Below are 25,716 nucleotides of genomic sequence, written 5' to 3'. Positions count from 1 at the left end.
AGGCCTACCTAAAGAAGGCCAGTTGCTGCGAAGGCCTACCAAAAGAAGGCCAGTTGCTGCGAAGGCCTACCAAAAGAGGTCCGGTTGCCGCAAAGGCCTACCAAAAGTTTGTGAAGGGATGTGGGGTGATATGAGGTGAAGTGAGGTGAATGGTGATGGGAAGGAGGAGGGGATGAATGATGGGATCAATGAGATGAATGATAGAAGGGAGGCTGGTATCTGGCATGACGAATTACAGAAGAGAGATGAGTGATGGATGGGTTATGAACACAACTGAAATAATCAAACATTCAGATCTGATGAAGGATATAAATGAGTTTTGAAACAACCACCAGTATTTAGAGTTAGCTTACCCTTAAAGGCTGAAAGAATGTTAAACAGTTCGCAAGGATCAATGCGTACTCAGGGCAGATATATGAGGCATACTGTAGCCGGAAGACCATCAGCCCCGTTGCTGAGAAACTGAAGGAGACACCATGGATCACTGTTGTGGCTCCTCCATGAATGAATGGCCTGACGACACAAGCTACAGCTAATGGGTAAACCTCACTAAGCAGAGAATTAGAAATGATGAGGGCAGCAGCCATGAACTGCAAACCAACTATTGAAAGGACCCCCCCCAAAACCTATGGATGGGGCATCATCAGTAAAATTGAAGCAAGGCTGCAGACAGAATGATGATAGTACAAATTTTTCAGATCCAACCGAGAAGCAGTATAGATGAAAAGAAAGGCAAAAGGCAAACAGTGAACCTGGACAAGAAGGAAATGCAATAGCGACGCTGGGGATGATGCGCAAAAACAAAATAGCTGACCAAGCAAGGAGACAATGACGCTTGAAAATAACAATGCTGTAATGACTGTGGTGATAACAGCAATGATAGGCTGAGGCTGAACGCTCTGGCCCACCAACCACAGATGAGCTCTACATAGCGATGAGCTAAGGGTGCGAGCAGAGAACACACGCCCATGCAGCAATAAGCTGGGGACGTGATACGCGAGCCACGATGAGATGAGAAAGTGAGATGGGGACGCAATGATCTAGCTAACCCACAAGCCGTGATGACCAAAGACGAAACAAGCAAGCTGTAATACGTAAGATATGTATTCCATGATGCTAAGGGGTACGAAGTGAAGCACCTTGTGATGCGAAGGCATGGATGGGTTTGGGTGCGATGCGCCTGGAGCAATGAGCTGAGCGGCTGAAATGCACCTGCTGCGATGCAAAGCGAGCGCCATAGCGCTGCAGCAATGGTTAAAAGCACGATGCGCCTGAGGCAAAGAGCTGGGGGCTGTGATGGAAAAAGGGCGACATGACGTGCTGCTGTATTGGATAAAAGTGGGATGCCACCCGCCACAATGCTAGAAGGCGGCATATAATGCCTGCCGCGATGCTGCCAACATAAACACCCGCAATGATAGGCGCCATTAGCGCCCTTCCCGATGCTAGAAGGCGGCATAAAATGCTCGATGCAATGCTGCCGGCATAAACGGCCGCAATGATAGGCGTCATAAGGCGCCCGCCGCGATGCTAGAAAGCAGCATAAAATGCCCGCCTCAATGCTGCGCCATAAACACCGACAATGATAGGCGCCATGAGTCGCCTGCTGCGAAGATGAAAGGCGCCATGATCGTATGAGAGCTTGCAGCGATTGAGAAAGGCTGCCAGAAACTTTCACCGCAACAGATATAACGCACCATGATGCTCCTGCAGAGATGGATAGAGGGCGCCAAGAGCGTTTGTAGCAATAATGGAGGGTGCCAAGCGCCTAGCAAAGGAAAAAGGGGTGCCATAAGCTAGTAGCGATGAAAAAGGAGGCGCTATGAGGCGGCATGCAATGAAAGTGCCATAACACCTGCAGCGATAGAAATGGTGCCAAGAGCGCCTGTGCAATGGGAAGAGGGGCATCATGAGCACCAGGGCAAGAATGAAGGGTGCCATAGCACCTGCAGCGATGTGCGATGTGAAGCCGCCGCAAGTGCCCGCTGCGATGGATGGAGGGCACCATGAGCAAGTGCAGTGATGAAAAAAAATCGAGCATGGCGCCCGCCTCTAGATGGAGGGCACCTGCGCACCTGCAGCGGTAGGAAAACCATGAACACCTGCATCCAAGGGTAAAAGGGCAGCATAGACGCTTGCTGCAGATAGAGGGCAGCATGACACCTGCAGCAATGTGAAAGGAATGCCATAAGTGCTTGTTGCGATGGATGGAGGGTGCCTAGCGCGCCCGCTACGATGAAAGACGTCTACCATGGTGTCTGTGACTGTACTGACGTTGAGACACGCAGTTGATGATGATCTGAAACTAGAAGCAGAGATTATGAATGCAGTGCGCTACATAATCACCAACCAGACAACAGGCGCAGCTTCCTACAGGGTCACTAAATGACTTACAACACTTTATCTACACAATTCAAACATATAAACAATTGACGTTAAACAAGCGTCAGTTAAAAATCACTAGTAAGGTAAAAACAAATGTGGCTAAAAATCCTCAATTCTATCCAGGTGTGTGTGGTTGGAGCTGATTGATCATCACCTGCAATAAAACTCCACAAAGAAGTGACATGCTTTATCATGTGTTAACCTCTGACCCCTCCTGTTACTCCTTTGAAGTCTGATAATAAAGCAGAGTTTCACTCTTCTTCGTTTCCACTATTTCCTTCTTCCATTCCATAAGAATTGCTTCCTGTTTCCTCCTCAGTCACGACCCAGGACATTTCACCACAAGCGACTTCCGGCTCGGACAAATGCTTCCCCAGGGGTCCAGACACCATTCATAGGTTCTGGGAGAAACCATGGAAAATATGGGGGGATTTATGCACATAGTTTTGGGAATTTAGGTCTAAGTTTAAAACTGAAATGTTCATTAAAGAGTAAAGGGTAAATGTAAGTGTATATATTTGATTTAAATGTGTGTTTTTAGATGGAAGTGAGAGATTGTTCAGTTTTATGTAAATTCTCCGTCCGTCTTCTCTCCTTTTCTGCAGAAAAGTAACTTGATGTGTTTGTGTTGGTCTAATTTCTAGGAAAATATGAGGTTATTATTATTTAACCCCATCACCCCTAAGTGGCCTCAAGTGACAACAACAAAAAACAGAAATAAATGGAAAATAAAACCAATCTTGTGCCATATGCCATGATCATACTTTTTGGACAGTGGGAACCAGTGTCCATATTTCATCCTGATAGGATGACCAGAGAAGAAAACGCAGCTTTGGTGAATAACAGCTGGGGGACTTCTGCAGTGAAGACAAGCTTTATTTACTAAGGATTTAAACACTGATATAACATTAGTGTTCATGTGTTCCTCAGATGCTCGTTACATTTCCATTACCAAGTCTGACCAAGAGTCATTTAGTGGAATCCTGATGTTTATTCGCTGCTAGCTATTTCAAAGAGGGTAAAGAATCATTTAACTAAAGGTTTTTTGGTTCCTGATTAAGCAAATCATTCAATAAAACATTATTTGGCCAAATAATGTTTTATTCACCTCATGGATTTGCATTGTGAATTGGTCTGAAAACATTAAAATTTCTCTAAATTAGTGAAAAGCTAATTTGATCAGATCCCAAATTCTTCCAGATAAACTTTGGTTTCAAACACAGAATCCATCTTAAACTGTAATATGTTTTTCAACCGTTTTCCCCTTCCTCTTTGTACATAGTAGTTAGTTTAGTTTAGTTGAGTTTTACTAGTCTTAGTTAAGAGTGTTAAACTGAAATATGTTTGACTTGTAGCTGAATGATTTTTGTTAATAAAATCTTATATTTTAAACAGAAGTTGTGGTGAATTTATTCCATGTGCAGAAATAACTGTTTGACCATGATTAGTGCTCGAATCACTCTTTCATCTATTGTTCCAACACATAGTTAGTAGGACTGTGTGTCATAAACAGTCTATAAAAGCTGAAATAATATCTGATTAAATAAGATATTTTACCACCCCTACAGGGGAGGGCAATAAACATCTTAAAGTATCAGAAACATAAATTCCGAGAGGGCGGAGAATAGAAAAGAATATAGAATCACAACACCAACATTAAATAAAAAATAATAATAAAACCAAAACTTTGATGAATTAATCAAATAATCAAAATATCCACCTTTCTGTTCTATAATATGCATTACATTGACCATGAAGTCATACTTTTTATTCATATCAAATTTTTTTTTTTTATAATTTCACCTCCACATTTGGATTAATAACAAACTAAAACACTTCTTTCCAACATGACCTAAAGGAAATTAGATGCGACTCACCGTCGACCAGCAGCGGAAAGCGTCTGAGCAGATGGAGACCTCAGTGCCAGGCCAGCTAAGCTGCCAGTGGAGCAGGACCGACGGAAAAGCCTCACGCCCCCCCCCCCAACCCCCCCACCCCCACCCCCCCCACCCCCACCCCCCCACCCCCACCCCCCCCCCACCCCCACCCCCACCGTCCTGAACACACGCAGCATTCCTCCCTCTGCATCCAGCGTTCACCTCAAGCCCTTAGATCAGACTTTTAATCCACCTTTAGCGCATAAAGTACGGTTTGGCTGCTTAAGACGTTGCCTGAACATGTTGTGTGCATCAGAAAAATTGTATTCATTTAATATTTATTTAGTGAATCTTATCTAAAATTCTTGAGAAAGCAGTTGAAAAAACCAGTGTGCGATCACTTCCACCATATTGAACTTTTTGAAGAGTTTCAGTCTGGCTTTAGAGCTCATCATAGCACTGAAACAGCTCTGGTGAAAGTCACTAATGATATTCTCATGGCCTCAGATAATGGACTTGTATCTGTGCTCGTCCTGTTGGATCTCAGTGCTGCATTTGATACAGTTGGTCAGAATATTCTTTTAGAAAGACTTGAATATTCTGCAGGAATTAAAGGAACAGCTCTAGACTGGTTTAAATCGTTCACGCTAATGATAAATCTTCCTCATGCTCCAGGGTTACTGGTGGAGTACCACAGGGATCAGTGCTAGGACCAATTTGTCACGATCTTGGCATTGATGTCTGGTCTGTTTACTCTTTTCACTCACCTGCTTTCATCCACCAATCATCACTCGTCTGATCCACCTGTTTCACCCTGTATTTAACCATACCTCAAACCAGTCATAAGTGCCAGATTATTCAAGCCTGTGGTGAGAGTTCTCTAGCATACCCCAGTGTGTCTGATTGCCTGCTCTTGACCTATTCTGTCTCTGGACCTGTGAGCCTGCCTGTTCCCGTTCTGATCTGTTTGCCTGACCTGTCTTCAGACTTCTGCCAGATCTCTGCCTGTCTGTGTACCGAACCTGGAACTGTTACCCGACTCCGTGCTGGATTCTCCCTCGGCACTTCTTCGGAACTCTGATCTCCTGGCTCTTGACTACTGAGCACATCATGACTTGGGCTTTGGCTTTGTCCTTTGGATTATCCTGACGGCCTTCGTCTGCCTGGCTTCCATCTCCGGCCTGTCCTCCGACCACCAGTACATCAGTTTCTGGGACTCTCTGAGCAGTGTTGGCATCGTCCAATTGTTCTGAGTGTTGGGATCTGGAGATCTGCCACCTTTCTCCAGCAGAGGGCGCCTTGGGTCTCCTGAGCTGAAGCCACCAGCACACCTGCGGCTGATCATCTCATCAGGAGACCAGCTTTATAAGCAGCGGCTGAACTTCCCTTCAGTGCCGGAGTGTTAGACCAGTTATGGTTAGCAAGCCTGAGCCAAGCCTGCTAGTCTGAATCTCAGTCTGCTCTGAAGAATCAACCTGATTCTAACCAGTCTTTGTCCTCTCTGCTTCCTAGGAAGACCTGATTGAAGCTTGGAGCTCTGGAGGAGCTCGTTGTCTGAAACCTGTCTGCCTGCTCTGTGAAGCCAAACCTGAAGACCCACCATCTGAATCTACTTGCCAGTTCTCTAGGAGAAAGCTTGGAGATCCACTCAAGGTCTGAACCTCACTAGTCTGAAGCCAAGCCCTGCCGCTGCTAGAGCTCTCTGCTGAATCCTCTGTCTCTGGACCCACCTGGTTCCCTCCCTCCACCGTTCAGTCTGACTACCATCAGGTACAGATCAGTTCCAAGCTCTGACAAGACTCTCCAGCTTCCTGGCTAACCAAACTGTCCCTCTCTGCAGAGAACCCTGTGATACCAGTCCCGGACCCGTTCCAGCATCAGTCCTGAATAACTTTATTGTGTTTTTGCTTCAATAAACAGTGGAAACTTTTACTCAGCCTCCTTGGTGTTCTGCATGTGGGTTAAATCTATTAGATCCGTCATGACACTGAGCTCGACAGAATATTCCGGCCAATATAAAATAGAAGAAGCTGTTTCAAAGAAACAGCAAGTGGGGATGCTTTTTTCTGCTGAATAAAATTAGAAGAAGAAACTGAATAAAGGGGAAAAAAGAAAACAAAACTGATGAATATATGAAAATGTGAGAAACTTCAAACTGCAGATAACAGTTAATTCATCTGAAGATTTTTTTGGGGGTAGAATCATTTGGCAGAATAATGGCAGAAACAAAATCATCTTAAAAGCAGAACATTTTGGGAAATTTGATGAACCAGAAGAAAAATTCAAAAGCATCTGTTTACCTGGAAGAACTTAAACTGAAAATATTCTTAAAAAGAGTAAATCTAGTTCGCTGTGATGAACTTTGATTAACACATCAACAACTGTGAAAGATACAGAAACATTTTTAGATCACGACAAACAGCAGTTGTTGATGAACAACAGCACCAAAAGAGGATGTGGCCATGCTGACGATGCAAAAAGGAGAAGTTTGAAAGATTTTGAAAATTTAAAGATATAGCGGCACGGCCAAACTATAAATGATATCTAAAGCATTCCTTCACTTTGAGCATGAGAGACGTGTGAAGATGATCTGTGAAGTTTTATGTTTGGAAGAGGCAGCGATGTTCAGCCACTGTCTCCCATCCTGGCCTTAGTCGACTGGTTGATGTTGTGGCGAACAAATGCCTATAATTCTGGTATAATAAGTTGTACAGATGTCAATTTTGCACCGTTTAATTCATTAAATATAGGTGAATAAGCTTTGGGACGGTTTTTCTTCTAAATGTTTTTGAAAAATGTGTAAAAGTTTGTGTTGAAATATGTCTAATAAATCATAAACCATAAGCGATGCAGAAATAATGTTTAGACCAAAGGAATCAGCAGGATTTTATGAACAAAAATGCCTAATTTCATATTTCTACCAAAAACTATTTGACCACAGCAATGATGTAAATATGCGGTTTGTTACGAGGGATTTCAGACTGAGACTTTTTCCCAAAATCAACGTTTTCTTATGCCTGAACAGATCAGCTAATAAGCTAAACCATAAATGGTATAGGAAAAATTCCCTCAATGTGAGAGCTAGAAGGGTCTGGAGATGTTCTATACCAAGTTTCATGTTTGTATATCAAACGGTTGAGAAGTGGCAACGACACGATTTGGGGTGCAGAGGTTGTCGGCAGGCTGAGGGCTTGGTGGAGGCTGAGCTTGGTAGAGCTTGTAGATCAACAGGTTTGAGTTTCCCTTCCAGATTTTTCTGGGAGCAGGCTAGCAGATCTTTGACAGGTTTTGTTCTCCAGGGTTCTTCTGAGATCAGACAGACAGATTTCCAACAGAGAAACTCTTCAGGGAGTTTCTGGTTTCAGACAGGTTCAACCTGGGGAGCAGAGAAGACAAATGGATCAGGTTCAGGTTCAGGTCTTGTAGTCAGGAGACTAGACAGACAGGTTGGCTCAGGGTTTGCTGTACCGTGACTGACTAACACTCTGGCACCGGAGTGTTGCTCTGCCTCTCCTTAAATGCTGGTCTCCTGATGAGCAAACGAGCCGCTGGTGTGAAGTCAGCCCCAGGAGACCTAGAACGCCCTCTGTTGGAGAAAGGTGGACAGAACCCCAGATCCCAACAGTAACACAAACCCTCAGGAAGGGATCCTCAGCGCCCCCTGGTGGGCAAGCCTCAGGATCCCAACAGACATGTCCCTACCAGAATTTTGGACCGACCTACTTGTCCCTACCAACAATTAGATGTGAATAACGTTTATAATTTACAATACAGCTTTGTTGCAGCAGTAGAGGGGATGGAGAATATTGACATACAAAAACATTTTTATTTAGATGTCTTTTATTTAATTTTGGTATAATTCCTTCTCTAACTGGGTCGCTGTGCGAGCTAACGACATGTTTTAGAGTCTCTTTACTCCAGTTAACGATTAATCGATTACTAAATTTGTCGTTATTTCAGTAATCATTTATTCCGATGAATTGTTTCAGATAAAATACATGATATGGGTTAAATAGAGTAACTACAGCCTAGATGACTTGTAGAGTGAAATTAATATTTTAAATGCTCAGTTTCAGTGCTCATGTAAATACAATAAATTTAGTTGGTGTTATTTGAATCTATTATTATGCTTTGTTTCATGATACAGAGAATATTTCAGAAATCTGTACAATTGTATATCTTCAAAAGAAAAAACAGGATAAATCCACATATAACAACCATATTTAGACTATATTTTGTTAAATAGGCACATATTTACTTTCTGTCTTAGTAATTTCAAATGCAAACCATTTCAAAGTGAAAAAAGTCCTAATTCGTCATTCATCAGAGCCGATGATGCTTCAAACATTGATAAACAGCATCTAGAGTGTGTAGTGCTTATAAAATTTGTACAAATGAAGCAAGAAATGCTGCTTTTCTCTTTAGACAAAATACACCCTGATTTTCACGTCAAGCATAAAAAACTAGCGTGCATATTTCAGCAAAGGACCAATGACTGCAGACCAATGGTGTCTCTACCAAAGTTGAAATCAAACCTACGCCCTTGGGTCTGGGTCAAACTGCAGGAATACTGTAGACCCCACACCAATGAGGGTGACATTTCCTGAATCCTGACAAAAATTCCTACGTTTGAGTGAAATTAATTGAGTGAAACATGAGGGAGTGAGAAGAATTTGTTCGGAAAAACCCGGAAGAGCTCAAAAGCTAGAGCATGCAACTCTGACAGTTAAAGAATTCCGCCCATAGACTTCCATTATAAAATTGAAAACCTGAAAAAAATTTGTGTTAAGTTTGAATCACAATTTTATAAAAACCACAAAAGATATCAAAACGCTGAGTGAACTCGGAATAGCTGAAACTTTGAGGAACGATTTAATAGTTGAACGGTGTTTCTAGTTTAGACTACGCTGAAGTAGTTCAAGTTTCGTGGAGTTGGTGAAGTTTTAGCTGAATTTTGCTGAAATCTTAGAATTCTACATGCATTTCAATGGGACAAAAAAAAAAAAAAAACGCTGAATATTGCAAAAACTACAAAAAATATATTTACCAAAAGTTATAGCATAACCCTTCAGAAGAAGCTGAGAGTTTTAATATCAAAATTGTTAAAATCGGTTGAAAATTACGGGACTAGTTTAAGCCCATAAAATAATAAGAGAAAAAACAGTAAGTGGGAAAATTCCAAAGAATTCCAAAGAATTCCCACAGTTCTCCATTTTTCATTTGGATGAAATAATAGCTGCATGAATCATGACAGCAGACAAGATAGAGGAGAGCAGGAGGCGGGGTTACCAATCTACTCGCTCTGGAGAGCAGAGTTCGCTGCTTTTAGATGTTGTCTCCAAAGTCTCCAGTAGCAGAAAAAAGTCTCTAGATTTGGCGCTAGGAGCTTTTTAGAAATCAAAGTGCTAGAGGGGTCTGAAAAGTGGCTAAATATAGCGACTAAAGCGCTAAGTTGGCAACACTGCTCTTTGCATGGTTTGTTTTCAAATGGTTTGCTGCTGTCTGTTTGGACTGTCGCTACCCGATCCGTACCGGTAGCACGATCCGTACCATCAGCTCATTTGCGCCTGCGCGTACAGAATAACTTCCGGGTCGCCAAAAAATTATGTAATTACGGTACTGAAAAAACTTTATTTATATCCTTAAATAATAAAAAAATACTAAACTACATCGTAAAGACAATACTGAAGACTTTTCTGGAAGAAATGGATGCTTTTTAAATTCAATCCATTGTATTGCTTGACATCATTTTTCTGGAATAAAAATCCAAATTTTCGGGAAATGTTCCCTTATCAATGAAAAACTGCAGGTCACGAAAGGTAGCAAATGAATCCATTGTGGGATCAGTACTGCTGGAGTGCATAGTTAAGAACGGAGTAAATTAAATATTTAAACAAATTTAAATATATACGCTGTGTGACGTATATTTGCGCATGCTCAGAGCAGTCAAAGTAACTATCAGAAGGCGATTGAACTTTTTTATGTATTTCTGTTATTTTATTTTTAGAAAATGCAATATTGACAAAAATACAAAGATATACAAAAAGAAACCCATGCCTCTAAAAAATACAAAAGAATAAAAAAGTAAGAAAAAGGAAATATTGCCACCGGAAGTTATTCTGTTTGCGCAGGCGCAAATGAGCTGATGGTACGGATCGTGCTACCGGTACGGATCGGGTAATGACAAGGACCTTTCTGAACATGTGCAGCAAATGGACTGATCCAATATGGTGGACACTGAAGGGGGGGGGCTGAGACACACTTAATATTATCAGCATTCTGATGGCATTTTAGCCAAAGGATTTTTATCAAAAACATAATTAATGTGCACAAATAAGGAATAAATGTATTAAGCATACATGTAAAAGGAATTTTATGGGGCCCCCAGGATCTTAGGGCCCGAGGCAACTGCCTAGTTTTGTCTAATGGTAACTCCCCACTAATCTGTATAATGGGTCTGTTTTATGTGTTGTCTTCTTAATGGGCCCCTTGCCTGTTTTTGCCTTGGGCCCCAAATTTCCTAAATACGCCCCTGATCCAAATTACTCCAACTAGAAAGTTAACTTTATGTTGTTATTAATCCAAACCACATCTGGACAGATGTGGTTTCATTCTAACATTAAAGAGACATAAATGTGACACTTTCACAGTTTTATTATAAAACATTTAAAACAAACATCACAGACTCAAGAATGCATGAGGAATGGAATTTATATTCAACCTTTAAAACAAAATAAAAACAATCGGCAGTAATCCCAGTCAATCCTCTTGACAAGTTCATATTTTATTTATGCACAAGCAGAAAAGCTGCAGCCTGTAATTGTGATTATTGTGATTGTTGTAATGATAAACATTGGTTAAAGTGATGATGGCGAGAATAAAAGGTGGCTCTCGGCTCTTCGTCAAGAAGTCATGGTGTGAAGTACGTCCACTTCGCCTTACTGTGGAGAATACAGAAGATCAGTTATTGATCCAATAGAGCGTTTATGTAGAAAGAAGTTTAACAAATGTTTTCAAAATTCACTCTTTTTAAAAAGAAGTTCTCATTGTCTCCAAATGGACTATGACAGAATATAAGGGTCACACTGATACGTATGTTTTAAATGAAGAAAATAGGGTCATAAAATTATTTAAAAAATAATCACATTGATTAGTTTATGAGAATGAAATCATAACTTGCAGGATTACAGTCGTAAAATGACCAGATTAAAGCCCTAAATGTCATTAAACTAAAACCTTGACATCAGCGGAATAAAGTCCTTACATCAGCAGAATGATAACATTTAAAGGCGTAACATTACGAGATAAGGTTTGAATAATACAAGATTAAAGTATTAATGCCACCAGATTAAAGTTGCAACATAACTAGTGTTAAGTTTTATTATGACCAGAAAATATATTATAATAGCTCATAAAAGACGGAGCTTCTTTTATATAAAGTTTTAGAGAAAGATCTCTTTCACTGATTTAAAAAGCTCAGGGTGAATGTTGAGAAACCTTGGTTTATAACTTTTAAGGCTTTTGTCTGATTAAAGCAAACTTTTTTAAATATAATTAATTAATTTTTGTCTACTTTTAAGGCTAGGCTTAAAACTTTCCTTTTTGATAAAGCTTCTAGTTAGAGTGGCTCAGGTTATCCTGATCTATCTCTATAGTTCTGCTGCTATAGGCTTAGACTGCTGGAGGACATAGGGACCCCTTTTTCATCATTCTGCTTCATTCTATCTCTATTCTCCCACTCTGCAGAATCTGTTAGTTCAATCTCTAACGTTCTGCTCTCTCTGCTTTTTCTCATAGTAGCTTCATCTGGTCTGTTCCTGTTTGGCTGTGACTCCATCCTGGAGAGAAATATCAGCTGTGCTGCTGCCATCAACACCTTTGTTTCTAGATGTTGGAGCTTGGCCTGTTTTCCAGTGTAGTCCTGTTTCTCTGACTGTGACTAACTTCTGTCTCCTTGAACCCCAGTGGGCCTCAGCAGATGGCCGCTCACACTGAGCCTGGTTCTGCTGGAGGTTTCTTCCTGTTCAAAGGGATATGCTTTGGTGTCCGCAGTGGTTAGCCACTCTAATCGGCCACCTCGAGGACTAAGAAGGTTTCTCATGCTTGACCAATTTCGCAAAAAGTGTGCTTAATTATGAGGCTTTATTGCGGGAGTTCTAGTTTGACAGAGATTTGGCTTTAATCATCCTAGACTTACATCCTTGCCAGAGCAGGTGCCACAGCAACAGCCGAATAGTCCATTGACCATCTGGATGCCGCAGAGGATAATCTCCAGGCAAGAAACGGCCAGCAGTGTGCAGAACAACCCCAGATTGAACTGGACCACATGTTTTGGTAGCTCGCACAAATCCCATACATTTTTGTTATCCAGATAACCTCCAGAACTAAAAGGAAGAAAAAGAAGAGCTCCATTTATTACTGAAGAAAAAAATAACAATCACATTAAACATATAGGGCCTGATCTTCAACAACATCAATAATTACGATTTGTTAGCACATGAAAAGCTAATCTTCTAACTGGTTGGGAAACAAACTGCTTGTGTAACATTGGTAATAAAGATGTTTTTAACGTATGTGCATGCATGTGTGAATACTTACCATCAGCAAAGCAGTTTATCTCACCCGAGATTGATCTCTTTTTCAGTTTTTGCGTCTATATTTAGCGTGAGCGCAATTCGAGTGCAAGCTAGCATGGCTGCGTAGGGCTGAATTATGAAGGTTATTTTGTTTCAAAACTATTTGTGCTTTGTAAATATGAATTTGAAGTTGAAGAGAAAGTTACAGTCTTAGTTTTGTACTTGTAGAATTAAAGGAATAGTACACCCAAAACATGATTATCCTTCATTTTCTACTCACCCCCATGCTGAACAACACTCTGGAGTACTTTTTTGATATCTCAAATGCATCTGGAGATCTGGGAGGCTTCTTGCTGTCTGCTGACATTCAAATAATGGAGGTCTATGGCGCCCGAGGCAGAAAGGTCCATAAAAGTCCACAAAAAACGTGTCAATATTCCTCCATACTGCTCGTCCAATGTATTCCAAGTGTCCTGAGTGGGTAGCGTCCAGAATTTACTCGAAACGAAGTCATTTAGAAAGTTTTTAGAGCATAAACAGTAGTGTATAGGATTTCCTAAAAGCGCGTTCACGACGCTACGGAAACCGCGGCAGACCAAACCAGATGAAAGTGCGCATTCAGCTCGGCAAAGAACTCATGCTCTTCCTCAACACTGAAGTCCTCAGACATTTTTCTTTCGTTGTTTCTTTCTTTGCACAGGTAAACAGCACATTTCTTCTTCTACGCTTGCATTATCGGCAGAGCAGACGCTGAATGCGCACTTTCATCTGGTTTGGTCTGCCGCGGTTTCCGTAGACTCGTGAACGCGCTTTCAGGAAATCCTATACACTACTGTTTATGCTCTAAAAACATTCTAAATGACTTCGTTTCGAGTAAATTCTGGACGCTACCCACTCAGGACACTTGGAATACATTGGACGAGCAGTATGGAGGAATATTGACACGTTTTTTGTGGACTTTTATGGACCTTTCTGCCTCGGGCGCCATAGACCTCCATTATTTGAATGTCAGCAGACAGCAAGAAGCCTCCCAGATCTCCAGATGCATTTGAGATATCAAAAAAGTACTCCAGAGTGTTGTTCAGCATGGGGGTGAGTAGAAAATGAAGGCTAATCATGTTTTGGGTGTACTATTCCTTTAAAAAAAATTCACAAGTACAAATTTTTTTTTTACACCTGTTAAAATTTTTAGTACAAGCACACACATTCTGTTCTAGAAGTTGCACATCAAAAACCTTTTTCATTCTCAGTTTCTCTCCAAATGTTCCAGAACTATTTGTGGATTGTAACTTTGGTGTTTTGTAATTGTAGTTTTTTTTTTTTATCTGGCACAATTACAAAAAAAAAAAGTTACACCTCTTCAAATTCTTGAGTACAAGTACACAAATTGTGTAATGAGAATAAAATAATATGTCCAAGGAAAATTACTTACCTGTTTTGGAAAGGTCTTTGCCATTTACTCTCATAAAAGCAGACAGGCCCTTTGGATAGACCCACGGCAGCGACACTCAAACTGTAAATGGCCCCCAGGACTCCGATGGCAGCAAACCCAATGGACAGGAACATCTACACAGAGAACATACGTCAAAGTTAAAAGATGTTTCTTTAGTCCTCAAACTGAAGTCATGGTACACCAGGCAAATGGTGGTGAATTCACGGCCCCTACAGTAGAGTCAGCACGATAATGATGATTGGGTCCTTCAAATGTTTTACCTTTCCACGTTCAGATGTCAGATTACCAGGTGACTACACCTCTACCTGATTAGACTGATCAACTCATTCACATTGCCTACAGATGGTGATCAGAAGGCCTGAATCCACCAGCGTACGGCAGCCTGGCTTCTGTCAGTGAGCCCCAGTTTAGCTGTGGCTACCATGTAGCTCACCAAGCTCTTTGGCCAAGTCTCCCGACTTTAAATAGTGCTATATAAGGCCAGGCATACACTGTACGAGATTTTGCTCGTTTCAGGGGAGACTTCTCAGATTTTTTGGATCGGGACAAGTTTTACCCTTATAGTGCGTCCTGCGTCGTGTAGTATACAGGGGGTAACAGGGGCGATCAGCCTCTAACGACCACTTCCCGATCAGGAATCATGAGGTCGGGAGAAAATCAAACATGTTTGAAATTTAGTCGGCCGTCATGAGGTGTTCTTCAGCAAATCCTGCTTTTCAAGCAGAGCTACGAGCCGAATTAACTGAGCGTCCACACTGCACTGCAAACGAGAGAGTTCTTCTTCTTCTTCCAGATTGACGAGTCCAACAAGCACCATTTCTCGGCCCTGAGTCCAATGTGTGGTTTCTGGACGTGCAGTGTGAGCAGGTAGATCACAGCAGAGCGTCAGGCCATACAGTATAAGAACATACATCGTGAGCTGTGACTTTTAAACCCTGTGGTCACATCCGACAGTTTGAGCTGTAGCTGCGCACAACGATTGAAAATATTGTACAGTGTATACCTGGCTTAAGAACGGGCTATTTGCCATTTCTTTGTTAACGGAAGTGCTTTGGGCACATTATGCTCTTGACAGGATGTGGCACCAAATAAGGCTCCATGGAAGCCAATTTCTTGTTGTTTTCTTTTTAGGGACAGTTCCAAACAAAGATGTGTTGGACTTTGCACTAATAAAGAACAACTTTTTCGACCTGTCAAATCCATCCATCCATTTTCCGTCACACTTATCCCAACTGGAGTGGTAAGGGGGGCTGGTACTTTTCTCCAGCTGTGTCCAGCAAGAGGCGGTGTCCACCTTGGACAGGTCTCCAGTCCATCGCAGAGCAACAAAGAGACTAACAGGACAAACAACCATTCTCACACACTCGCACCCAAGGAGAATTTAGAGAAGCCAATTAACCTAACAGTCATGTTTTTGGACAGTGGGAGGAAGCTGGAGTACCCGGAGTGAACTCATGCATGCTCAGGGAGAACATGCAGACTCCATGCTGAGGAGCCGGGATTCCAACCCGGAATCTGCAAGGCAGCAGTGCCGCCCGCTGCCCCACTGAGCAGCCCACCCATCAAATCAGCTCTCATAAATCAGTCGCATCAAACGTCTCAAAGTGGCTTTCTGAAATCACTCACAGACATTTTGTTTTTTGGTTTTGTAACGGCTAAAAAATGCTGCTTCCTTCCACCATTTCTGTCCGACCCCAAAGAAACAGCGTCTTTGATGTTTGCAGTCTGGGTAAGGAAAGTTTGACATCCCTTAAAGCAGGGGTGGGCAGCTCCAGCTCCTCAGGGCCGGTATCCTGCAATAGTGCCTTTGGTTCAACACACCTGAATCAAGCAGGACTCTGGAGGAACTGAGTGCATCGTGAGGAGGTAACTCAGCCATTTGATTAAAGTGTGTTGTACCAAGGATGGATCTAAAAGTTGCAGAAAACTGGTGCCTAGGAACTGGAATTGCCCACCCCTGCCTTAAAAGATTGTCCCCTGAATCATCCCAGGATGCATTACGCAGGTCCAGTGGGCCAACTACACTATTTGGGCTATTTTAGTGACATAAAGATCAAATTGTCAAATTAATGAACAAAGTTAGATAATTCAGGATAAACATTAACCACCTGGCGACCTTTACTTATTAATATGAAATGTTTACGATATCAATGACTAATCTCAGACTAGAAATGTTGACTTCCTGTTCCCCCCAAATGAGGAAACCTGAAACTTTAATCGGTGCAAAAGGAACACACTCACCCCACAGCGGTTGGCACAGCAGTTTTTTGCACTTGTCAGATGGATGTGAATAGCAGGAATGAGCACCTTGGATACAAGAGACAAAAGAAAAAAGTTGTTGTAATCAGGATGTTTATGTTGGATGTTTCTTTAAGAAGTCTGTAGTAGATGGTGAGAAGTGCTTGATGGTTCAAAGAAATGACAAAAGAAAAACCTCAGTCTAGACTCAAACTAAAGGCTGGTTTATGCACAGAAACCAGGTCGTCTGCATGTGTCGCAGTTAACGGAGATATGCCCCCCCCCTTATGCAGACACTGTGGTGCATCTCTCCAAAATTGTAGGTGACCGCAGACAGAAGGACTCTGATTGGTCAAATCTACTTCAGCTCTACTCTATGCGTATTTCCTGTTTGGTACCTAATGGCAGAAACTCTGGCCAGAACGCCTAGCCCACCTTGGACACTATCCTAGAGACCATGCAGGACGCTAGTTTGTAGCTTTGTGCGACGCTCTGTTAGTTTGTACATGAAGCCAAAACACGCTAGCCTGACTCCGCCAGATGGATTTGCTCCGCATATCCATCTGGAAACCTTCCGTTGAAGTAATTTTGGTAAGGGGCGAAAATACTGGTTAGCTGATTGGCCTATGTTGGTGATAGACCAATTAAACCAATCAGATCAACGAAGCATATGACGTACTAACAGAGCGACGACGAAGAGGAGCCAATTGATAGATCAAACTCTTGCCGAAACCAGTCGGGAGAAGAGCAAAAACATCTTTTCCTCTGATAAAGCCTCCAGAGCAGTGTTTTGCTCTTCTTTCAGTGAAGAAATACTCTGTAATTCCCATAAAACTTGCTCGATAGCCACGCTAACGCTAGTTTCATCGGCTGAAGCCGCCATGTTCTTTAGACTGAACTGTCGCGCTTCTCGTTGCGTCACACCTCAACCCGCCTCAAAGCCAACGCTGATTGGACGTTCGTTTGGTGAACGGCTCCAAATTTTCTTTAACGGAGAGTCTCCAGACTGATCTGCGAGTGAAAGCTCGCGAGATCAGGACGGTCTCACGAGGCTGAAAAACATGCAGTGCCACGGCCAGTCTTTGGGGAACACTCACGGGTGAACTGTACGTCGTCCGGGTTGTAGACGACAAGCTAACTTTGACACACTGCTGCGGGAGTATACACAGCCCTTAACGGCCCACAAGAGTAAAACACGGGGGTTGTAATAAGCGGCTACGGTGTGTTACGCTATCACCATATGTTAGCTTTATCGTGAGCATCCTGCCAACCAGCTTAAGATAGACAGAATAACGGCATTTTTTTTGTGCTGGCAAAGAAATGCAGTAAAAAGCAGAAGGTTTACATTTTTGGTACGCCAATCCTTATTGATGGGAGTTAATGCGGGATGAAGATGAATCTGCTAACACGTGTTCAAGAGTCTACGAAAAAGAGGATGTCAGATTTTTGACTCAAATTAAAGAACTAAATTATGGGAGTCACCTAAAGATATAATTGTTAGCAAACAACTTACTAACCTGATGGCTTTAGGCCTACCTGGCTGAAGACGACATCTTATGTCCTTAAATTAACTAAACTGCTCTGTGCTCATCTCCCCAAAAACTGACTTTTTTCCATTTAACCTTGTGTCGGTGTCAGGCTTCGGTTAAACCCTGCCGGAAACTCCGCAGTGCGAAATAGGTTTGGGTTTTTCACGTTTGGACTCTTTATTAGATCCAGAAAAACGCAGAAGGGATCGCTCTCCAAATTGTTCTTCCTCAAGATTGTCGTCATTCGTTGAAGGGTGCTAGCGTTAGCCAGTAGTCTAGTTGTAAACTGTAAAGTGCCTTTAGATGACATGTGTTGGGAAATAAACTGAATTGCATTGAGTTAAATCGTGCGTGGAACTGTATTGAAGAACTAGAGTTGCTTACGCACCACACCCACTTCTAGTGGAGCTAATGATTTAGTGTTCCCGCTTTTTACCTATTGTTTAAGAGAACGCAAAACGATGGTAAACCAACCATAGCTGGCTGCTAATGTCGCTAACCCTACATCCAGATGAACACGCATACACAAGGCAAAAAAAAAAGGTGTTCGAATGAGCGCTTTTGAATTATTATTATTTTTCTATGAAAATGATTTAACTTAAATTAAAAAACAATGTCAGAAGGTCTCCACCTTAACAAAGTAAATAGCAGGTCTACTCACCAGGATTCCTCCTCCAAGAACACCTCCCATATATTTGACTTCAGGCGTAAGCATGGGAATGTCCTCCCTGTCATTGCTGGCAAATTCAGTTTTAAAGTCGGGAAAGAAGAGGATGATGTTGCAGATGATTGAAATAAGAGCCAGAACATAAAGACAGACAGCGATGACCTTAGAACACGCCCCCGTGCACATGATGCCTGCAGTGGATGGATACGCTACCCTAAAATAAAACTAATCAGCGTCTTTATAGAGATCCCAGCGATGAAATGTTTCTATCGCAGAATGAACTCAATCACACTGAATGGGACCGAGGAAGTTGATGAGATGTTTAAATATTGTTCTTAGGGTGGGGTACTTTAAGGTGTAGCAACAGGGCATCAGTCAATACAAGTTAATTATCATCTGAATTATGACCTGGACTTCAACTTTTTTTTTTTCTGCTTGTTCCGGTGATACAAGTTTCCATTACAAATATGGTTTATTAACTACTATATTCCTCTTGTTTTTCTGTACATAATTAATTTTTTTATTTTAAAATAACTTGATACACTTTGTAGAAGTAAATGAAACAAAACATTTAGAAACTTCTGTTTTAAACCTTTCAAGTGAGATAAAGTTCTTGATTGGGGAATAATGATTTTAATTGTGGGAAGTTTTAGTACCTTCAGCTGACTTTGTTGTTGTTTTTACCTTTTTTTTGTGTTTTTTTTTGTGTCGGTTTGTGCTCTGATCAGGGATGATCTCAGACCGCCTGAGTCAGAGCTATTTTCCACTACCTATCGTCAGAATCACGGGACATTGATAAAAACCAATCTCATGTTCCTATGAGGCGTGCATTTATCTAATCAATTGTTGGACTTTAACCACACATGTAGAACATTATGCAATAGCTAAGAAGTAAGTATAGCTTCAATGTATGAATCAAATTCTGCTTGCATTCTGCTAATTTCAGGCAGAAAAGTGCCAGGATTATGTCCAATTAAGTAAAGGTGACAATTAAGATGAATGAAAGCTGAAAGCTAAAAATGGTGGTTAAGTAGTTGGGCTTTGGACAAAACCCAAATCCTACAGGGTGAAGAAATCAAAGACTAGTTAATTAATTTGACAGAGACGACGGTTGACTTGGTATTAGTCCAGCAAAAAAATCTATTTAATTTTAGAAAGAAGCGGTTGATTTTGTTTCCAAGTTTGAAGACGTTTCTCTTCCCACCCAGGAAGCTTTTTCAATTTAAAATGTCAGAAATAGCGTTTAGTTCCAGGTTCGATTTTAAAATCTAAAGTATTTTTTGAAGTAGAGAACAACAATCGTTCAGTTTGGTTTATAGATAATTTCCTGATTCCCATATTTTCTCAAACCCCTGAACTGATCGTTTGTTATTTTCTTTCTTTTTTCTGTCTTAATGTTGGCAGTGGGCTTTAGGCTGCCCTGCAAGGCTTTAAACCTGGGTTTAACCAGAGACTAAGCCATTCTCAAGCACATATCTAGGAGCTCATTTTGAGCCTGGATCCAGATTTATTGTTGATTCTGTTCATGGTGGAGAATCCTGCTTCACAGCAGCAGGTTGAGCCAAACATCCTCTAAATGTGCAGGGTCACCTTTGAGCACGTCATTTCACTTTTCTTTCACCAGTTCACCGCAGTTCTTCCAGCAGTCCACACTTTCTCTGCTCTCTTTTTCTCATGGTCTTCTCCTTCTTTCCCATCGCCCGGCTTGCCACAGGTTTGCCTGCTGTGTCTAAAAGTAGCAGCAGCAGCAACCCAGACTGACAGCTCATTGGCTCATTTGGATCACGTGCAGCCTGGAGCCGGACGCTCCCCAGGGCTTTACCGTATTAACAGGAGAAGAGGCGCAAGTGAATTTAGACACTGTCGTTGGACAACATGCAGTAATTTATCCGGATACGGACTGCAGCCCACTAATCAATGACCTCTGATTTATCCAGCAGCCCAACAAAGCCTGGTTTTAGTTTAGAAAACATGCAGATAGAAACGGATGAACGGGTCCCCCCCTTTGGAATGGGGGTCGTTTGGCTTCCTTTGTTAGCCTGCAATGCCCCATACCTGTCTATGTCTCTGAAAGGGGGGCATTGAAGGGAATTGTTGGCCTGGTGAATAGGCGAGGTCTTCTGTTGTCCTGTAAAGGGGTTTGAGCTGCGATGATAGCGGGAAGGAATCAACTCTTACAGGAGAAGTCAATATATATATATGTATATTAGGGATGAAACGGTTTATGAAAACTGTCCGAACCGTTCGGTTCGACTGTCTCGGTTCGGTTCGCGTGTGTTTCGTTCGGTTCATGCGCTGCTCCTTTTTCTCATAGGCGAAGCGTTTACACTCCAGAGCAGAAGGTGGCGTTACTGCGATCAAAGCCAACCACCAGTAGTAAACAAGAAGAAGAAGAAGTGAAGCAGCGTAGCCGGGTGTAGCAGAAAAAAATCAGTTGTTGTGGAGAATTGTGTGGGTATGGCGAGTGGGAAAGAACAGGAGTTGGAAGACGCGCCAGCAGCACTTTATAGGTCTGCTGTATGGGACCACTTTGCATTTAGAGTGACCTACGATGACGGCGGAAAGAAAGTGGTGGATAAAAGAGCAACAGTGTGCAAGCATTGTGCAACACGTTTTGTTTATGCTAACAGCAACATGACCAACATGTCAACTTAAAGATTTTCCTAACAATCAACTTATACCGAACTGAGAACTGTGACCACGAAACCATGAACTGAACCGAACTGTAGATTTTGTGAACCGTTCCACCCCTAATATATATATATATATATATATATATATATATATGTATATATATATATATATATATATATATATATATATATATATATATATATATATATATATATATATATATATATATATATATATATATATATATATATATATATGTTTAAGTTGTGTCAATATGCTTTATATTGCAGGCTAAAGTTATTTGCGGTTATGTGATCTTGTGTTTGACAGATGCTGAGGAGACAGCTCCACAGTCAGAGTCACCTGCAAATAAAGATACTGACACTCAGTGGGTAATTTCAGCCACTGATGGATCTCACCTACATATCAGGAGAAAGGACGGATGTATGCCACAGAGAAGAATGGTTTTAGACATCCAATGTTTCCATCCCAAAATCTGAGTCCCCCCGCCCCTCCTTTTTAAGGTTGGTTTTTCTTTCTTAACATAGATGGCTTCCTTCACGCCCCTCTCAAACCACCTGTCTTCTTTGTCCAAAATGTGAACATTTGGAAGGAAGGTTTCAGCTTTCAAAAACCTCCAATGCAGAGAAAAAGAGAGCAGAGAAAGTGTGGACTGCTGGAAGAACTGCGGTGAACTGGTGAAAGAAAAGTGAAATGGCGTGCTCAAAGATGACCCTGCACATTTAGAGGATGTTTGGCTCAACCTGCTGCTGTGAAGCAGGATTCTCCACCATGAACAGAATCAACAATAAATCTGGATCCAGGCTCAAAATGAGCTCCTTGATATGTGCTTGAGAATGGCTTAGTCTCCGGTTAAACCCAGGTTTAAAGCCTTGCAGGGCAGCCTAAAGCCCACTGCCAACATTAAGACTGAAAGAAGAAAGAAAACAACAAACCATCAGTTCAGAGGTTTGACAAAATATGGGAATCAGGAAATTATCTATAAACCAAACTGAACGATTGTTGATCTCTACTTCAAAAAATACTTTAGATTTTAAAATTGAAACATTTAATATATTTTTATTTAAAAATTCATGGATGCATAAACACCTGCATTTTATTTCAGTGCTAAATTCTGTTTAAAGTAACAGATTATAATGAAAAAGTGTCTTTGGACCTTTACTGGTTGATGATTTTCTTTATTAAGATCCCCCTGATTTTTAATTGGTGCCCCTGATCTATACCTTTAAACAGAGGCAGGAGCAGGTGGACCCATGAGAGGAAATGAGCAACCAGGCAGAATCAGACAGGTTAATGAAATGAGTAATTAGTAATTATTGAGTTATTCCAAAGGAGTGGACCCGTTTGTCTGCTTTAGTTTCCAGGTTTTCTAAACAAAAACGGGTCAATTTTTTGTGTCCAGACTATAAAACCCGGAACTCAACGCTATTTCTGACCTTTTGAATTGAAAAATCTTCCTGGATGGAAGAGAATCGTCTTCAAACTTGGAAACAAAGTCCAGTGGATTGATTTTTAACTTTATTTGGAACGACTCTGACCTGGATGACACTCATCACGCTAATGCTGACAGAGACGTCATTTAACTCGTCCAACTGCTGTTTCAAACACCAGGAAACAAATATTTCCACTAATTAAGAGCCGAATAAATTATTAATCCATCAGATCTGGAGTTTGGACCGATAGCGTCTCAGATAAAAGAAGTTAATGATTGTCTTTTTAATCTAGAGGTAAATAAATGTCTGTATTTAGCCCTTTATTATGAAAAATCTGAGCTCATCTAAAAGGCTTAGCTCTCTGATAGAATTAGAATAATAAATCAGAGATCAGCTGCCAGCGTATCAGAAAGGCTGAGCAGCTCCTCCCTTTTCTTTACGGTTCCTCTCCAGTCCGGCCGTTCCTGCAGGTATGAGACACTTTGAACCCGTTTCAGGGTCTCTGCTTTAACACTGCAGCTTCAGGGAAACTAAAACTCTTGTCTTTATTTATCTGCAGTAGAAATCATAAAGAACGCCACACCTGCTGTGGATGTACGACTCATTACACCTCCATGTTAGCTAATATCTGATTTCCAGCTATCTTTATTACACCCAGGGAAGCATTTCCTTCTCCACACAACAGGAAAAAAAATGAGAAAAAGCAGAAATTTAGACGATTCTGTGTTTTCTCTTTGACACCAGATAGCTGATACAGGGGCGGATTTACCATTAAGGCAGGTGCCTACGGCCCCAAGTTCCTGGGGGCCCCATAAAACTATGTTTTCATGCATGGTTAATGCAACTATTCCTTATTTGTGCACATTAATTATATTTTTGATAAAAATCCTTTTTTTAAAGCGTCATCAGAACCAGTGGCGGCTGGTGCTGTTTTCCCCGGGGGGCGCTATAAATTAAAAATAGACGTACACCAAAAAGCAATCAAAGGTATACTAATAACTAAGTTATAACCCCGTATATTTATATGAATGCCAACAACAAAACATTATGAAAAAACGATGTATTAAAAACAAAACATAATTTCATGTCCAGGTTTACTTTCTGTCCATAAATCCTGGTAAATCTGTGTTTTAGTCCAATATTGTGTTATAAAGCTAAAAAAAAATGATGAACCAGTTTAATAATGGAGAATCTATTAGTCAGCTTTAGATTTTTTAATATATAAAACTATTTATTTCCTGAGAATGTGTTTATTTAAAGTCGTAAGGAAATCATATTTAAATGTCAAATCATTCTGGCTTAAACATGTATATAAATGTACTTTTTATTGCCCTGAAAGTTGCCCCAAAATGTAGAAAATTTCTATTTCTAAAAAATTGTTCCTTAAAATCTGTGGGGTTTTTCTTTATTTTATGCAGGCCAGTTCGTACGACGGAGAATTAGGGCCAGGCTAGAGATTTTTTTTTCTTCTATTTCGAGAATAAAGTGGTAAAATTAGGAGAATAAATTTGCATTTCACAACTCTTCCAAGAAGCTCTTTCTTCCCTAAAATGAGGAATGTGGAGCATCATGTGAATTTCTACTTTAGCATCAGGAAATCTTTTAGCAGCAGCATCAAACTGGGCAGGATGTCAAAGTGGACTCTGGTTGCTGATTGGTGGAGCTGGTCTGACGTCATCTGCTGGGCGGAGCTCCAAGCTTTCTTTCTGAAACGGGTTGTGGTTTGATGACTTTATTCTCATTATATTACAACTTTATTCTCTTAATGTTGCGACTTTATTCTCAAAATAGAAGAAAAACAAATCTCTAGTCTGGTCCTAATAGTCCATCGTAAGTTAGTTCTACGTCAGCCTGAACACCTAAATTCAGCCAATCATACACTCACCGGCCACTTTATTAGGTACACCTGTCCAACTGCTCGTTAACACTTAATTTCTAAGCAGCCAATCACATGGCGGCAACTCAGTGCATTTAGGCATGTAGACATGGTCAAGACAATCTCCTGCAGTTCAAAGCGAGCATCAGTATGGGGAAGAAAGGTGATTTGAGTGACTTTGAACGTGGCATGATTGTTGGTGCCAGAAGGGCTGGTCTGAGTATTTCAGAAACTGCTGATCTACTGGGATTTTCACGCACAACCATCTCTAGGGTTTACAGAGAATGGTCCGAAAAAGAAAAAACATCCAGTGAGCGGCAGTTCTGTGGGCGGAAATGCCTTGTTGATGCCAGAGGTCAGAGGAGAATGGCCAGACTGCTTCGAGCTGATAGAAGGGCAACAGTGACTCAAATAACCACCCGTTACAACCAAGGTGGGCAGAAGAGCATCTCTGAACGCACAGTACGTGGAACTTTGAGGCAGATGGGCTACAGCAGCAGAAGACCACACCGGGTGCCACTCCTTTCAGCTAAGAACAGGAAACTGAGGCTACAATTTGCACAAGCTCATGGAAATTGGACAATAGAAGATTGGAAAAACGTTGCCTGGTCTGATGAGTCTTGATTTCTGCTGCGACATTCGGATGGTAGTGTCAGAATTTGGCGTCTACAATATGAAAGCATGGATCCATCCTGCCTTGTATCAACGGTTCAGGCTGGTGGTGGTGGTGTCATGGTGTGGGGAATATTTTCTTGGCACTCTTTGGGCCCCTTGGTACCAATTGAGCATCGTTGCAACGCCACAGCCTACCTGAGTATTGTTGCTGACCATGTCCATCCCTTTATGACCACAATGTACCCAACTTCTGATGGCTACTTTCAGCAGGATAATGCGCCATGTCATAAAGCTGGAATCATCTCAGACTGGTTTCTTGAACATGACAATGAGTTCACTGTACTCAAATGGCCTCCACAGTCACCAGATCTCAATCCAATAGAGCATCTTTGGGATGTGGTGGAACGGGAGA

The 25,716-nt window shown here is 41.4% G+C and overlaps 1 protein-coding gene across 1 annotated transcript; it reads right to left on the bottom strand.

Moving 5' to 3' along the window:
* Positions 1 to 10,896: 10,896 nt before the first annotated feature.
* Positions 10,897 to 19,035, bottom strand: tm4sf21b (transmembrane 4 L six family member 21b). Its single transcript, XM_038303159.1, has 5 exons — positions 18,720 to 19,035; positions 16,533 to 16,598; positions 14,271 to 14,404; positions 12,460 to 12,646; positions 10,897 to 11,203 (listed from the first exon to the last, which is right to left on the bottom strand). Exons 1-5 carry the CDS (start codon positions 18,909 to 18,911, stop codon positions 11,201 to 11,203), a joined length of 582 nt encoding a protein of 193 aa, XP_038159087.1. The 5' UTR covers positions 18,912 to 19,035; the 3' UTR covers positions 10,897 to 11,200.
* Positions 19,036 to 25,716: the final 6,681 nt, after the last annotated feature.

This window comes from Cyprinodon tularosa, unplaced genomic scaffold, assembly GCF_016077235.1.
Source record: "Cyprinodon tularosa strain WSP-4 unplaced genomic scaffold, ASM1607723v1 ctg507, whole genome shotgun sequence".
Lineage (NCBI taxonomy): Eukaryota > Metazoa > Chordata > Actinopteri > Cyprinodontiformes > Cyprinodontidae > Cyprinodon > Cyprinodon tularosa.
This window is presented reverse-complemented; position numbering and strand designations above follow the sequence as displayed.

Excerpts from the sequence above, each read along its gene's own strand:
- tm4sf21b (XM_038303159.1), bottom strand. The coding sequence starts at position 18,911 with ATGTGCACGGGGGCGTGTTCTAAGGTCATCGCTGTCTGTCTTTATGTT. Across the intron at positions 14,405-16,532 it reads GCTGTGCCAACCGCTGTGGG|ATGTTCCTGTCCATTGGGTT; the intron begins GTGAGTGTGTTC and ends TTCTCTGTGTAG. Across the intron at positions 12,647-14,270 it reads CAAAGACCTTTCCAAAACAG|TTCTGGAGGTTATCTGGATA; the intron begins GTAAGTAATTTT and ends TCTTCCTTTTAG.